General features: G+C 37.6%; 1 protein-coding gene across 2 annotated transcripts; it reads right to left on the bottom strand.

Moving 5' to 3' along the window:
- Positions 1–5,965: 5,965 nt before the first annotated feature.
- LOC121146098 (vasoactive intestinal peptide) lies at positions 5,966–13,912 on the bottom strand. Of its 2 annotated transcripts, none has more exons than XM_040965384.1 (7): positions 13,756–13,912; positions 12,881–12,997; positions 11,040–11,150; positions 10,079–10,183; positions 9,239–9,370; positions 8,356–8,444; positions 5,966–6,781 (listed from the first exon to the last, which is right to left on the bottom strand). In XM_040965384.1, exons 2-6 carry the CDS (start codon positions 12,985–12,987, stop codon positions 8,399–8,401), a joined length of 501 nt encoding a protein of 166 aa, XP_040821318.1. In that variant the 5' UTR covers positions 12,988–12,997; positions 13,756–13,912; the 3' UTR covers positions 5,966–6,781; positions 8,356–8,398. The 2 variants fall into 2 exon arrangements, with proteins under 2 accessions (XP_040821318.1, XP_040821321.1); XM_040965387.1 differs by having other exon boundaries at positions 11,040–11,162; positions 13,756–13,908.
- Between the last annotated feature and the right edge of the window lie 3,359 nt (positions 13,913–17,271).

Here is a 17,271-nt window from a genome sequence, read left to right as displayed (position 1 = left end):
ATTTATTTAAAAGGCAGCATGAGAGAGAGGAAGGTAGAGAGAGAGAAAGAGAAAGAGCACACTAGAGAGAGAGAGAGACAGAGACAGAGAGAGAGAGAGAGAGAGAGAGAGAGAGAGATGCTTTATCTGCTAGGTCACCCCCCAGATGGTATCCTAGCTGTAACTGGCCCATAGCAAAGTCAGGAGCCTAGAGTCTAATTCAGGACTCCCATATGGGTGGCAGAGGCTTTAGCATTTGGGTCACCTTTTGCAAATTTTTGAATTAAAATGTGTTCATTGACACGATATGGAGCAGAATGAATTATTATCAAGAATCCAAATTCCAAAGTAATTATGCCCCAAATTATGGTCAAAATTTGCAAATGAATTCATTTTTATCTGTGCTCAGTTCAAAGATTCACGTATGAACTTGCATATAATTCATTCATTCAGATTTTATGCTGTGATTCCTTTGTGCATGAGAAATGGCTGACGAAACATGGGAAATCTAAGCATGGGTTGGGAATCTAGTGTGTGAATGCTTGCATTTGTAGCCATGAATCTGGGCAAAATAAACACCAGGAGTCAATACTCACTCTTTTAGCGACACCAGAAACAGGGCGGGCTATTTCTGCTCCCAATTTTCCCTGTGGGTCTGACTCCTAAGCACCTGCTACCCTTTGATGCTGGAGCTGAGTAAAGAAGAGGCCAGCCCTTGTGTCTGTTGAATCCCCTTTGGAGGAGAGGCGCTGCTCCCTTGCCGGTGACGAGACCACAGGAAAGGTCACTGCAGAGAGAGACCAAATAGGAACGCTCTCTAGGGCACCTCCTGGATTGCACAGCAGCCCTGGGGAAGAAGCCCTGCTGAAAACAGTCTCCCACTTTAATACCCCTAATGTTTGATTCCTGGAAGAGTTCATCTTGTTTCCCGGTCCGTGCAGTTCCAAAACCTTCATGTCAATGTTTTGAGGCAAAGGCAGTCTTTTGCATTCCAGACAGCGAGACTGATGTCTATATGGTTCTTTGATTCAGTAGAAAAAAGGATTTCTGTTCTGTTTCATAGTAACTTGCAAACTGAAACAGGCAAGGAGGAAGTAGGCAGGCAGTTGCATCAGCCTGTCACTTACATGTCTAAAAGCCATGGATGCTTGGGTTGCACTGGGGAGATGTTTTCCAGGGCTCCCCAACAGACTCTCTCTCTCTCTCTCTTTTTTAAAAGATTCATTTATTTTTATTGCAAAGTCAGATGTACAGAGAGAAGGAGAGATAGAGAGGAAGAACTTCTGCCCGATGATTCACTCCCCAAGTGAGCGCAACGGCCAGTGTTGCGCCGATCTGAAGCCAGGAGCCAGGAACTTCCTCCAGGTCTCCCACACAGGTGCAGGGTTCTAAGGCTTTGGGTCGTCCTTGACTGCCTTCCCAGGCCACAAGCAGGGAGCTGGATGGGAAGTGGAGCTGCTGGAATTAGAACTGGTGCCCATTTGGGATCCTGGCACGTTCAAGGCGAGGACTTTAGCTGCTAGACCACTGTGCCAGGTCCTGTAACAGACTCTTAGCTCTTGACTCTGGTACTAGCTGATTACTTCTCTAAAGCAAGTGCACACCTGGACAGCTTGGATTTGTCCTTCATTTAAATCTCACCGATTTAAAGTATTCCCACACAGCAGTTACTTCAATACAAATGACTCCTGTCATTACTTACTTTCCAGTTACAAACAATTAGCAATTAAGATGCATAATTGAGTAAATAACATTCACAGAAAAGACTTTATTTAGAAATCGTCATATGTTTTACAATAATGTGTACAAATATGTTACAAAAGCACCTGCATGAAACTCAGCTTTGGTAATCACCTTTTATTTAGAACTTTTATTGTCCACTTGTGTTAGATTCTCAGGAGCAGATTCCCTGCAGGAATGAGCAGTTCATCAAATGCTGAGACTTGGAGCAATTTTTTCAGTTCTATTGCTTGAATCTTACCTTCAATATTCATACCCAATTTCAGGTTGCTCTTCTATGATTAGCTTTTTCTTTTTTCTTTTTTACTACACAGGTGGTGACTTTAAACCGGCATTCTGTTCGCATTTATTCAAGTTAATGAGCATGGGTAAAATTTCCTTGTGTGTGAAAATATTTTTAGAGTAAGAATTTTAAAAAAAAAGGTCAAGTTTTTTTCCCAAAGCACTTTGTGACAAGTTTATCTAGAGTGGCAGTTTATAGCTTCAAAGAGTCTATGTTTCTTAAACAGAAAGTGAAATAAAGTATAAACTAGGAAATGTATCTTAACAAATGTTACAGATAGGTATCCTGGGCCCAACGGAGGAAAATATAAAGACAAAATGAAATTGTGTGTGATCTTTGTGAATTTACTCTCTCTAAAACAAATGAGGTTATTATGTAGGTAGGGCAGGAAGCAGTGAGCAAAATATCCAAGTGATTGAATGCATGGCTCTGAACAGAACAGAAAAGCAAAGGATAAAGAAGCAAAATTATGAAACCAGGGCAAGTTTCCAAGAAAGAGAAAAAGCCAAAGCACAATTGTCTAGGAGAAAAAATTAGAAATGTTCAAGAATAAAAGGAGATGCCTCTTGTAAGAGACTTGCAATTACACACGGAGAAAGAGAAGGCCCACAGAAATGTTGTCTGTAAGAATCAGAAAGAGAAAGCTATTAACAAAAGATTGTGGAAAGGCAGGTGCTTTTCATGGGTCCTTTCCTTCTGTCTCTTTTCAAAAACTTGCAGCTGTGTCAGTTAAACAGGGGAGATACCATTAAGTACAGGTTCATTCTTGACATAAATTGAAGGAAACCAAGTATCTGGAGGGTCTCACTCTAGAACTTAGAAACATAAGGATGTCTAGAAAATTTTAAGAATTGGTTTATCACATTAATAACAAATTTTCACAGAAATTTGATGACATGTACCTGAGAAGGAAGTCCTAAGATGACAAATTCAACACATTGGAACATTCTGGGATAATCAATGCAGTATACTACATGCCTTCATTCCTGATTAAAATAGGCAGGCACACAGACAACATCTGAAGTATAATCTAGCAAAGATAAAAATCAATTTCCTTATATTACTTCCACGATATCTCTTTTCTTTATTTTTTTTCTAAAACTCCCTATTGAACCAAAAAATCATAGATCGTTTTTGACATTCTATATATTATCTTGTTTTTCTGAGACTCAGAACTCATTGAAGATTGTGAATTGTCCCAGAAATCACAGAAAGAATTTTGAAGTGTAAACAATGACCACTGGCATTTGGTGGATTTGGGCTTCTCTCCAGAGCTCTGGTGCTCCTCTTGAAGATCCTAGTACATCTGTGCAGAACACGCATGTGCAGAAGGCAAATCTGAACTTGTCAGCAGGCCAGATCACTGTTAGAGATTGTTCATAGCCACTCCTCGATACACCCTGGCAATCTCTTCACTATGTAGGACTCCCTTCTACGCTTTCCTACATGGGACAGCTTTCTTTACCTTTCCCATTAAGCTAATGATGTTTAAGGAGAAGGGGGACACTCATTTGTGGACTTTTCCTGCAACCATAAACTTAAAACAAAAACCAAACGAATAACTCGCTGAGCATTGTGTCATTTTGAGGGGAATAGGGAGGGTTTTTTTTTGCATATTTATGAAAGTTATAAAGTCTCAATTTCAAATATATAACATTATTTATAAAAATTATTTTAGAAGCTCAATCTTAGTCTCATTTTAAACTGAGATATGCAGGAACATGATTTTTATTCTTGTAATTGAAGTTAATTTTCGTATGCATATATTCTCACAGATGAACCCTGTAATGGAGAATACCATGTTGGGACGCAAAGCTTCAGTAGGATCTTTCCTCCCAAATAAAAGGTGAGCTTTACTTATTAAATATAGCTTGATAATGTGGTACAACACACAATCCGCTAGAAAGCAACTGATGCTAGGTGAGTATGGCTGCTGCAGTTACTGCTTTCCCTCTCAGTGGCACCTGTCTGGTTCCCATCGTCATTCTCGCATTCTCAGCTGAACTGCACGGTCCATCTGCCATCTTATTGGTTTGTAGGCTGTTTTACATCCGACCCAAATCATTGCATAACTATTGGGTTAGGAGATCTCAAAGATTACTCAGGCATAGGAAGGTCAGCAAATGCTCTGGAAGCACAAAGTAATATATTGCACCTGAGATGAGATCTCTAGTTTGCATTCAGCTTTCGAAATGATAAGTGCAATCTTGTATTGCTGCACTTGACCCATATTTCTAAGTCAACCCGCATATCTCCCGTCTTTCCATGAGAAAAACATTTTTCTAGTTAATAAGTTTCCCACTCACTCAACAAATTCTTCATAATTTTTTCAACTTGTTTCACATATCCTTACTCTTAATTTCTTCCCCATAAACACAGAAGCAACTAGAAGAGACAATCATTAAGCCTGTATCACTGAATTGATTTATGCATCCCCTTTGATGCAGACACTGTTGCTGATTGCTTCTGCTCTTCCCTGTTCCCAAGGACAACACTCGAGCCAAACCCTTCTTCACCTTTAGAATCAGCGACTTTCTGAATGCTTCTTCCAAAACTGACATTGAAATGCAATTGCCAATGTAATAGCCTTGACATCACTGTTACAAGGTGGTCAGGTGTCCTAAGGGCTCTGTTGTCAGAATAGTACAAGTTCAAATTCACAGACTGGGTCAGTAATCATTAATTTAAGGTTGTGCAGGCTGAGAGGTCCAAAAGCAGGGGGCACCCTCTGGTGTGGGCCCTCACGCTGTGGAGGAAGGGCACGTGAGCAAGCACAGGGTGCAGAGCAGATACGAGGCTGTACTGGTTTTCACAGCTCCTTCCACCCTGAGAAACCTCTAAGTGACCCAGTGACTGGTGTTGGGTGGCTGCAGCAGAAAATGCACTAAGCATGTTTTTGACGTTTCTGCTACAAAAAAATTACATTGCTGGCTCTGCCCCTTTCCTCTGCCATTTCCATCCCCCACACACACTTTTCATTCTAATGCAATTAGAATGAAATTATAATTCATTATAATGCAATACCTCCACTATCCTCTTCTATCCTCTACTCACCACTTCTCTCCATATTTTTTCGGGCCTTTTCCAAACCGTCTTTTACCTACTCCACTCACTAACACCACCCTGTGGGAGACACAGTTGACAATCAAGTTTCTGATACTTTACTGTCTCATGAAAATTAAAGGCCTCAGTTGCAGTAAAACTTATAATGTTGTACAAGACTTGATTCTTCATAAGCACTCTAACTTTGTCTTCAACAACTTATCTTCATCATTCTTTCCCTCTAACAAAATTGGCTTCCTTTCTGTTCTTTAAGATGCAAAGCATGTCTACACCTGAAGATCTGATATACTTTTTGACCAGAAAGAGCTTAGGGTGGACGTAGCCATCTAACTGATTTCTGATTTCTTCATTTCTGAGCTTGCTATCTGTATTCATTCTCATGGAAACCTCTCCCTACAAGCCCATCTAAAACTTTCTTTTCAAACTCTTTATTTCTACTTTCCTTTCATTAATTTTTCTGCAGCATTGGCCACTTTCCAGCACAATGTATAGCTTCTTGGCTATTTTGTTAATTGACCGTTGCCCTCAACAGACTGCATGCTCTTGAAGACAGAAAGCTTCATATTTTCCCCCCACTTTTACGTTGTTAGAATCTAGAAGAAAATGTCTGAACAAATCTCGTTTTACATTGCAGAAGCATTTTTCTCTGTCAAAATATCTTTTTCCCTTTTCTGCTGGGGGGCAATAATGAGGGGTGGTGGGGAGTAGCAATGAAGCCAAGCCTAACTTTTCCCTTAGCACTACCCATTGTCTTTTCTATATCTTTCCTTTCATTTTCCATGTGACATGCATACAGTACTACCCAAAGTGTTAGAAAAACTATGCAGTGCCTGCAAGTTTGAAGTTGAAATGAGTTACATCGAATCGTTAGAAAAAACAACAATATGACATATCTGCAATGGTAATCAAAGATCTTTATTTTCTATATTTAAATTCTTACAATCATTTTGGAAAAATAGTTGTGTCTTCAAATGTACTTTCACTGAAGGAAGCTGATATAACCAGAGCAGCATTTTGGGTGACTATTAAAAAAACATATTTATTATTGAAAAGTGTTTCATTCAGTTTACACTTTACACATACTTAGTACAAGTGTAAAGAGAAGTTCCAACACCAGAAGCAGGCAGCATTCCCTTTAGTGCAATTATTAGATTAGAATTAAATCTTTGGCAACTTCTGATCCAAATTAGAGATATTTTAATTTCATTAGAAATGTGCAAATGCATAAAATTTTCTGAATCTCTTTTTGAAGTGTATCTTTTTATCTTTGCTATTATCATTCTCATAGATATTTTGAGATTTATTTAACACAACATTCAATCCGATTAACATTCAAATTTAGACACGGTAATGTAATCTACTCTTCTGGATTGTTAAGTATACTCCATAAATATGCACATTGATTTTGTTCTATTACTACTCATTCCCAAAGCCTCATAGAATTGTTGTTACTCTAATCTCTAGTTATCACTAAATATATTTTTGTTAGAAAGAATATACAACATATGAAATTACAAGCTTTTATGAGCTATGACAATGTTTCAAATCCTCAAATAATATTTACAATGCAAACATCACAGTTATTACAATAGAATAAAATAAACCACAACATTCACAATACAATATATTTTATTTGGTTTGATATTGAAGTTGTTTTGTTGAACTATTCATGTAGAACTCAGAATGTAATTATTTTATCCATTTCCTTCAAGAATTCTGAAAAAGAAAGAATTTATGTCTTAAATATCAGCATGTTTTTATTTATAGAATTTCAGTTTCATTCACTCATCCACTCATACAATATGTCTATCTCTCTTGTCCCTTGTCAACATCTGTAGTAGGGGATTACGTTCTGGGATATATCAAAATAACATCTTCTGGAGACGTATGTCAGAAGGAAGCTGGAGCATGAGAGAATTCTCTCAGAGTCATGAATAACTTCCATTTGTAGGTTTCAGACATGAGTATTTCACAAGTTCTGTGCTCAGGGGGTTTATCCCAAGCTACCCTCAGAAAAAGAACAGAAGATGGAGTCTTCTCAATGCGGTGACAATTTGTAAAGGATAGAGGGACTACTAGACTTTCATATTTTGCTATTGATGATATTCCTGATGGAGAATACATTTTGTAAATATTTTTTTTCAAAAGGCTGACGCGATAACCTTTTATTTTGACCCAAGCACTTGCTTTTCTGAAACAATCCATGTTAAGGAATTGGTGTGGGCGGCACTTCGGACTTTGTGCTTCTGCTGGAGATTCAAGGGGAACGAGTGGACAAAGTGACCACTGAGAAAACCCCACAGAGGTAAGACCGTGAGTTGCCTTATGTGTGAGCACAAGGCTAGTTCAATCTGGATTTGTCAGGAGTTGGACTCCGGCTTACCTTGGGGTGACAAGGTCTTAAGGGGAACATAACCACTGCCATCCATTTCACACATTACCTACGGCCGCTTTCATGCTACAGCACAGCTAAGTATTTGTAATGGAAACACAAAGCCAGAAATGAGGGCTACTCTGAACTCTCAGAGTCAAATTTGGTACGTTTGATATGATGATGCCTTGAATTTTTGAGTAAAAATATTACAAATGTGTAACTAGTATATGTAACATATAAATACTACTAATAATTCTTTGTGAGCTAGTGTTCACATTATCACAACATAAGCCCAAAAAGAAATCTATTTTGTATCAAGTTTAGATAAAACCAGGTATCAAATGCAAAAAGCCTGCATGTGTTTTGTCTACTTGGAGGATGTTTGGGTAGAGGATGTTTGAATGCTGCTGAAGACATGGTGCTCGCATCACCTTTATTTATATGAAAATAACGAACTGGGACTTTTTTGCATGGAATTTGTTAGGCTTCAGAGTAAGGTTATGCTCAGAATATCCTGCTATTTCTTGTGATAAAAGGCCTAGTTGCAATTTGGTGATATTTCCCTATACCTAAATTAAATGAGAAGTTAGCAGTTAACCATAAGCTTAAAACTTAAACTTAAATGCAGCATGGTTCGGTTCTCAGGAATTTGTTTTCATGGAGCATAAATTAAGCGCCTCTGTTTTTCTCAAGGAAAGCAAGAAATAAACAGAAATGCCACTCAGATGCAAACTTGTCCCTGGGAAGATTCTATCTTTTTTCTGATGAGAACATTGCATGGGTTTTGAAGCTGCTTACTGAGTTGAGATGTTCTCAGTAGCAGTGTGTCTTACTGAGATGAGGTGTTCGTCCATGCTGTGTAACTCTTACCTATTTACATCATTAGGAGAACTCAGCAATACACAGATATACCCACCACTAGCAAGTTGTCACCAACTGTTCTCCAAAGAGCAGCTTCCTCACTTTTCTAACTCTTCAGGAAAGCCTGGGGATTCTCCCTCAACGCTGCAGATTGAAAAAAGAAAATTGTACTTGTTGAGGCTCTTAGATGAGAAAGTTAATAGGGAAACAATGATGGCGGCACAACTAGATCGCTCCCAGTATTCTGCAGGACACACTCGAAGAATCAGCCATTTTTGTGGTTAATTACTATATATGAATTATTCCTCAATTTTAGCATTTAAAATTAATGTTAATTATAATTTAAAGAACAAAGAGGATAATTTATCTCACGCAACATAATTATCTTTGTGGTTAATCAATTACTCCAAAATAACTGGTGTAAAGAGAGTACCTCGGTCTCTAGGGATTGTGTCTGATAGTTGCATAGAGGGGGAAATGTGTGTTTTCTGGACTCTAGATTTACAAAATGTGTTATGATTGAATTTGGCAAGGTAAAGGAACTGAAGATGCATAGGCAGGGAGTTTCATGTATTATCAATTTTCTCATTTCCTTCACTTCACACATTGCAAAACCATTGCTCTAGAGAGAATCCGTTTCCAGATTTAAAGTACTTGTCACCATAGGGCCAGTATTTTTAACTCTCGGGGCACAATAGAATCCGCTGAAGAGCTTTGAAAAGATGGTGATGTCTGAGACCACAGTCCCTGCCAACTTACTTTGTGTGAGGACCAGAAGTCAGTATTTTATTTTACAGGTGTGCTAATGTCAGTCAGCATTGAGAGTCGTTGTTTTATATAGCGTGCAAAGACAGGGAGATAGGCTAGTCTCTCTATGTAACATAGAATTTTGAAAGAATTTAGATTTCACATTTTAGCAAGTCCTCTAATTTCTTTACCTCCTCTTCCCATTCAGGATGGAGTTCAAGTATTTCTTGACAGCCATTTGCTTCCTAAGGCGTGTGTAGTTGTCGGTGAAGACGGCGTCTGAGTGGCGTTTCACTGGTACCGGCTCTTCCAGGACAGCATTACTAAGAATGGAAGGATAGGAACAGGAGAGTGTTTCAACAACAGGTTGTGGATGCAACGATGTCTCACATTTCTCAAACTCAGATAAACAAATTCTAAAAGCTTGCTATTTTCTATCACAAAAAAGCCTACAAGAAAACATAATCTAAGTCATAGGTAGAGAACAGGGGATTATCTACCATGTTCTGGCCTGGATTGGGGCACCCTTAGGAAGTGTTCTGAACACTCAGGGAATATTGACTTTGCATTCCATCGTTGAGAGTAAATTTCGTTCTAAAATGCAACCCTTAGAAGCATCACCAAAATATTCATGTATTGTCCACTGGGGGAAAAGTTTCCCTCAACAACTGATTTGAGTAGGAAGTAAGAAGCAGTATTGCTGTTTTTCATTGCCATTCAAACTTGCTTGCCTTGATACTATTTCTTATTATTTTTTACTGAGTTCAATTTGATTACACATTACAAACTATTGCTACTCAAGAAAAATAAGTGTGTCTGGAGTCAAAGAATACAATATTGCTAAGAGACTTTTCTTACCTTAACTCATGAACCTATTACGTTTTAATCAGGAATATGGATAGTTTTATGTATAAACCTTATCTAATAGTTAGCAATTTTGAATCAGGTCGATAGCTTGTTGACAGTGTCTATATAACTTGCAGATTGAGTCACTAGAATGTATTTGGTTAAAAAGAATAAATGATCTTTACCTGACGCGTTTTCCAATAAGGGACTCGAGGTACTTCTTGGCAGAGAGTTGACCCAGCAGTCTACTGAAGTCGCTGGTGAAGACTCCATCAGCATGTCTGGCATTTCTAAAATTAGTCAGAAAACAGATTTGCAAGCCGTGTTCTAGGGCACTATCTGGCTCATTAAACAACAAAGGCTATTATTAGTGCAAAATATTCTCATCGAAACAGACGCCCAGATAAGTTTCTTAGTAGTGACTCCTACCAAGCACGTTCTATGTCTCTGGTCCACACTTTGCAGAGGAACTAGACAGGTTTTTGAAAGTTAACTTCATTTTGCACAACAGGGGAGTATTCAAAGCTATTGATTTTTAGAAACATTGTGAAAAATGTATTTCTTTTCTATTTATTTATAGTGCTACATTTCCACTACCATGAATAAAGATAAAAGTAATTAAAATATCCTAATTTGTCATGTTTACAAATGTGCTATACTTATTGTTATGTCTTCTCTCATATTCTTTTACAAAAGTGGAACTTTAGAGCCACCCACCAACTTTTTCATTCAAATGAGAAAGCTTCTATGACTCTGACTTAAATCTAGAGCCACTTGTCCTGTGCTGAAAGCAGCTCTAAATGAAGAGTTCCATAAATGAACAGCGTAATAGTTTACAAAGTAATAGTTGATTCCTCGACACCTTCTCCATTATGGAGTGCAACTTGTAGTCATTTTTCCCAGAATAATACAGTCAGGGATCTTGGAATCATATATAACAGAGTGTAAGTGAATGCTTCGATTTTCTTTCTTAAACCTTTCTATGTGAAAATCAAAAGTTGCAAACATTTCGCAAACAAAAATGAAATAACATTAAGGAAGCTTGTACTGCTGTGCTACAACAATAGTCTCGTAGGAAGATGAAAATTAGAACTAGAATAGTTCTAAAGTAGATTTCCAAACAAAACTGGACCACAATAAACTTACCTGGATGCATCATAGTAGGGTGTGTCGTTTTCAGCTAACACATTTTGCAGGATGTCAGTGTCTGCTTTTAATGAAACCTGATCAGGGTCATTGGCTGCTTCCAGTGGCATTCTGTCATCCAATATTTTATGGAAAAAAAAATACATTAGAAGCAAAGTGCATTTCTTTCTCCAAAGGTAATTCAACAATTTGAATTAGATATTCAAAATTTGGAGAAGTATTACTCAATTCCAGTATAAGAATAGTATATCTGACTGAATGGATTATATGAATGATAATAATACAAATAGTAAAAACCGTCACCATTCCATAAAACAAAGGCTATTTTATATAACTTCCATAAATAAATATTACACATTTTAAACTTTTATAAGATGGATGCATCACTTGTAAGAGCTAGATTATTCAATAGTCTTCAAATCTTAACAACATCCCAAGAATATATTTACTTTTTAAAGTTGATATTGCAGGCAGAAAACTTGTGCAAAATAGAAATGTAATTGTCCATATTAAAACTATTAGCAATTTATATATTGGTTCTCTTTGTCCTAATCTCTGACAGGAGCAAAGTGTCATTCACTTTTCTCTTTAGGTCCCCAGGTTTTGCTTCAAAGATTTATGCTAGTGTGATTTATTTCTCTGTACTGATCAAATCCAAAGAATCTCCATCTATGACTAGTTACTCAAATTCATTGAACTCTGTGGGATCTTCTGGTTAACTCAGGAAGTTCCATGCTGCAGGGAACTTAAAATCAGCTGTGCTTGTCTGTGAAAGAGGACTGCACTGGTGGGCGCATGAGCATTCGTCACACCAGCACATCATAGCATCCACACGTGAGCCTTTTTTCAAGATAGTCATTGGCAGTTTGTAATAAGCACTTCTCTACAGAGCTGAGGTTGTGTGAGTGGTGCAAACTTCAGCTCAAAATCACTCATTGCTTGCTGTGAAAACATTCCAAGGGGACACATTTTGTTTAGTTATTCATACTACATAGTAGACAGTATTAAAGAAATTTCACAAAAAACACAAACAACAAGCTGAAATAATTCACTGTATGGAACACAAGTCTACCTTAAGAAGCGAATCAGAAATGGACACATAGGCAAAGAACTCACTGCTTTCCTTTAAGATGTGGTGGTATCTTTGAACTTGAAGGGAATATGAAGCTTAATGTACCCTTTATTTATTGTTCACTTACTTAGGATACATTTACTTGATTTAAAATAAAGTTTTAAGGTGAAACTGATCATTTGATACTCCATGAATCTGAATATGGAACATAACATGCAAAATAGTAAAGCTGAGGACATAAGGTTTGAATCAAATATATTAAAATCTGCTCCTTAAGGAAAAAAAGCCTTTTCATAGATACATATCTTGCCAACATGATCATTGCAAGATTTCTTGGCAACATAAACTAATGCACTATTAATATGTACCGATAGAACTTATAAAAATAATTAAAATTAGTTTGAGAACTAAACAGCTTTTTCCATAATAAAATGAATATTGACAATCAAGGAGCTCAGTATCATCCAGAATTGGCTCTGAATAAGTGGAAAGTCTGCTCTTCTCATTCTGCTGTGATTATCAGTGTGATCATCTGAAGTGGACATTGTAGTCATTGACGTTGTCTTTCATGAAAACAATACAATTCCAGAATCCACCTGTCAACTTGACATTGAAGACAAGTTGCTCAATACATCAACTGAAAGGTTGATGTACATATCACATGATTTTAAACGTTGTGATGCCCAAAATAGTAGAGGATTCACATTTAGACAAAGAGAGAATGCTTCATTGCATGAATTGCAAGAAAAACTGTCCCAAAGGGCCCTACCTCAGAGCTGCCGGGGCTCCATAAAGAGGCCACGCCAGGGTTTGCGAGAAGAGCACACTGCAAAGCGTCAGGAACACCAGGAGCTGGGGCTTGTTTCTGCTTTCCATTCCTGCACCTCTGAAGAGAAAGACACCGTTAGCATTTTAAACCACACAGGTCACAAGCCACACACTGCTGCATGTCTAGCAGTGACTTCTAAAGTCTCCTGCAGAGTTATTCGTGTTGCTGAGCAATTTTCTTGGTGGAAGAAGAGTTCAGATGGGATAGTATCACTCTTCACTGAAGAAAATTTCTCTGGGTGACAGGTGTTTGTATCCAAATTTGGAATGGATTTCTTCAGCTGCCCATCTTTCACCAGGTACTTAGCAGGCCTAATTTCATACTTTATAGTACTAGGAACAATCCTGGGAACAATAACAGCAGAGTTGTAGCATCCAATTTTAGTGTCTAAGAAAATCAATTCAAGAAATAAGTTTAAATGCTGTTATTTCTTTTCTAACTTCACTTAACCAATTTATGAAGTAGAAATTTCGCTTCTTTAAAAATTATTTGAAGACTCCAAAGACAAAGATACTCACTAAGCACTGCAGTCAAGTATATATATATATGCATACATATATATACACACACACAAGAAAAATAACTTTACTTGAATGTACTATTTGAAAAAAAATTTTAGTATGAAGCACAGTACCAAGAGGATAAAACATCTTCCAATTAAAAGAATTCATTATATCCCCACTCAGTGAGCTGAGAAATTTGTCTTGATGCTCTTATGAAGGAGAGACACCGCAAATTCTTTTCAAGGGAAAGAAAACTGAATGCATCCTGAGATAGTTGTAGACACAAAAAAGACAGGTGAAGTTTTCGCTTACCGGGCTGAGCAGTGTTCTTCGCGGTCCTGAGGGCTGGTGAGGTGTCCAAGGTGCTGAAGTCCTGGGACGCCAAGAAAGGCTCCAAGAGTTCTCTGTCCTTTCTGCTGATTGAGCTCGGCTGTTCTTGCCGGCTACTGCTCTTCACTCTGTCCTGACCAACATTTCAAAGCCCATCATTTTATAGGGCTTATCCTTGGGGCTGAGCAATCACAAAGCCCTCTGAAAGACGTCACGGTAATACTCCCACGAGATGAATAGGGCTTGAAGTTCAGGTTAAATTGTCATTATGTCTGATTTATATAAATTTGTAGTGAGTAACGTCAAGATGTAAGATAAAAAGAGGAAATTTAGTTTTTTTTTGAGGTACCAAGCTTAATCTGAAATGTGTTGATCTTTGCTTTGTCTTAATGAAATAAGAGAACGATTATGGTGTTACAGCCAGGATTACTGGGGTTCTTTTAGATAATGAGGAACCCATGTGCAGGAGCAAATGCGGAAATCTACAAATACTTCTGCTCATTATGCTTAAGTATAATTACATTTTATTACAAAGCATCAATTCCCCTAATGTCTTTTTTGCTTTCATATTATTCATGGAGATTCTGATTTGTTGCTTCTTGAATTCTATCCTAATCTTAAAAGCATCTAAACAATTTCTCACCTTTCTACTAATATATTTTCTTTTTGTTGGAACTAATTTTAAGACAAAAATTCTCAGAAGCTTTTAGCACAGCGTGATGTTCACACCACTGTATAAAACCTGAATGCTACTGCGTCGGAATGTGATCTAAAATGATCAGACTCAATATGTCAAGGAACTGAATTTTTCTTTCTCTTGAAATTCACCATTAGCACTTTGTAAGTCCTTGCTCTGTGTAGAATCACTTTGTTTTCTGCCCCCACTTCCAGAACACACACAGATGCCTACTAAGGCTTGTGAACGTCTCTGACTCAGTCACTTTACAAGTGCACTCAAAGCTTTATTTGTATTTGTTGAGCTCTTTGTAAATGTTTGTTGTAAATACTTCATTTCTATTTGTGTGTGTGTGTGTGTGTGTGTGTGTGTGTTTGAGTAGCCTGGTGTAATTTAGATCAGGATTTGGGGTAAAATACGGCTCCAGAACAATTTGGTGGACAACAAAGGAAAATGGTCTTTGCTTTTATTTCAAATAAATCGTGCTGAGTGCTTTCCTTTCCGTTTTTACTTGCATGTTCCACAAGGAAGAGAGGAAAAGGAGCTGCGGCTCTCTCTTTCTTCTTTAACATTTTTGCATCATTTTGCTTCATTCAAAGTCTGGCTGATCTAGTAAAAGAATACCTTGCTATGCTTAATCATGTTTTCTAATCTGGTTACAAGAAAAATTAAATGAATTAAATTTCAAATGTCTGGAAATTTGTTTGCCAGTTGACAGCTCTGACTTAAGCCAGAGTTCCTGTGGCTTAATTCCAGGAAGTCTTTTTTTACCTGATTATTACAAAACAGAGGTTGAAATGATTCTCATTCGAATTTTTTTTATCCTTAACTGATTGTTCCTCAGCCCTCAAAGATCCAGGTTATGATGTAAGAACAGTAATGGCCAAGGAAGATGATTGGAATTCATAGGCAAATAGATGCTGTATGGTAAGTAGAAAGAAAAGACATAGAACAAAAAGGCCTTAGAATTTATCACTATTTGCTCTAAGCAAGTACTTAGCATTTTCAAAGAATAATCCTACTATCCTTTTTCCAATTATAAATAAATTTATTCCTATAATAATAATAAAACTTAAAAAATAAGGAGAAAGAATTCAATTCTCTTTTCTCTTGTGTAAAAAAAAATATTACAGAAAGTAAAGTTACAACTTGCATTTTCTTCCTAATGAATTTAAATTAGAAATCAAAGCTATTTTAAAATAGGTTCATAGCACCCTCTGCAGGTTCAAAGTCTTAATTCACAGATTGCTATAAAAATTTATTTTTTAATTCTTTTTAAAAAATGGAGTGTAAAATAAAGGTTCTTTAACCAAATTCTAAGTGCTTCTAGAAAAATAAGTGTGAGACAAAGTACGGATATTAACTCTATCTAGAATATTGCAGCAAGTGCAACTAAGCCGACTTCATCTTTCCATAAGGTAGAAAATGAATTTTGCTGGAGAGTTGGGTAAATTCTGGGGAAGAGATGTCAGAATGAAGAAAATGAAGAATGGAGAAGTCAGCTGGAAAGGATGTTCAAGGTTAGGAGAAGGGCAGAAATTCCGAGTTAGACCTCTGATTTGCAGCGCAGAGGACTAATGGAGGCTCCTCTGGCTCTGGGGACTGCTGTCCTCCTTGTGGCAGCCTTGTCTCCTTAGCTCACACTCAGCCCCAGGACCTGCCCAGCATCGCCACAAAAATCCCAAGGGGGTCAGTCTAGATCTGGGGGCTGAAAACTACTGGCAGAAGGCCCAAGACTCATCTCTCTGGTTTTTACATGTGTTTCTCAAGCTAATAATAGTATTTATAGTTTAGGTGGTAAAAAATGTAAAGAATGTTTTTGTCACATACAAAAATTATGGGGAATTTAAACATCAGTGATTAAAAAAGAGTCTTATCGGGGTATGAAGATACTCATGATGTATGTATGAGCTAAGACTGTTTTTGTGGTACCACACAGTTGAGCAGCAGCGACAAAGACTGTGTATATTCTTTTTTAATAAAAAAGATTTATTTAAATATTTGGGATGCAGACTCACACAGAAAGAAAGATTCATCCTTTATCAACTGCTTAAGTTTCTAACTGAAACAGCCAGTGAGAGGCCAGGCAGAAGCCATCCTGGATCCAGTAGCCTCCTTTGGCTATCCCATGTGAATGTGGGGGTTCAATGACCCGGGCCATCCTCCCCTGCCCTTCCCAACCTGTCATCAGGGAGCTGGATCAGAAGTGAAGCAGCCAAGACATGAACCAGTGCTCTCATAGTCTCATAGGATGCTGGCACTGTAGTCAGGGACATTACCCACTTCACCACAAGGTCGGCCTCGAAATTGCATAGTTTGTAAAGTCAAGCATGTTCACTCTTTGGTCCTTCACAAACACAATTTGTCAGTTCTTACTGTAGAAAACTCCCGTTTCAAGAAGAAATTGAAGTTGCACGTTCTCTTCAATATTCTCAACTCTTACAATTTTCTGTATATTTTATTAGGAAATATGTACACATATTTAATGAATAGCATATTCTATAATATCTATATCATATATAAAAATATATATAATAAAATTGGTAGATACATGCATTTATTTCACTTACTCCAGCATTGTATGACCTCCCAGCACCCTTAAATTTGTTTGTCTGCCTATTTATTTATTTAAAAGGTCGAAAGAGGAGGAGAAAGGGAGCGGCAGAGGGAGGTTTCCAGCTATTGAATTCCTTTACAAATGCCTGCAAGAGCCAGCAGTCAGACCCAAGCCAGGAGAGCAGAACTCAGTGTAGATTACTCATAATCATGGAAGGGACACCCATGGTTGAGCCATCACCTGCTCCTGCCCAGGTGTGCATTCG

This window comes from Ochotona curzoniae, unplaced genomic scaffold (genome assembly GCF_017591425.1).
Source record: "Ochotona curzoniae isolate NIBS_2020 unplaced genomic scaffold, NIBS_Ocur_1.0 scaffold_3890, whole genome shotgun sequence".
Classification (NCBI taxonomy): domain Eukaryota; kingdom Metazoa; phylum Chordata; class Mammalia; order Lagomorpha; family Ochotonidae; genus Ochotona; species Ochotona curzoniae.
This window is presented reverse-complemented; position numbering and strand designations above follow the sequence as displayed.

Excerpts from the sequence above, each read along its gene's own strand:
- LOC121146098 (XM_040965387.1), bottom strand. The coding sequence starts at position 12,987 with ATGGAAAGCAGAAACAAGCCCCAGCTCCTGGTGTTCCTGACGCTTTGC. Across the intron at positions 9,371-10,078 it reads CTTATTGGAAAACGCGTCAG|TAATGCTGTCCTGGAAGAGC; the intron begins GTAAAGATCATT and ends TTCCATTCTTAG. Across the intron at positions 8,445-9,238 it reads ATCCTGAATGGGAAGAGGAG|CGTTGAGGGAGAATCCCCAG; the intron begins GTAAAGAAATTA and ends TTCAATCTGCAG.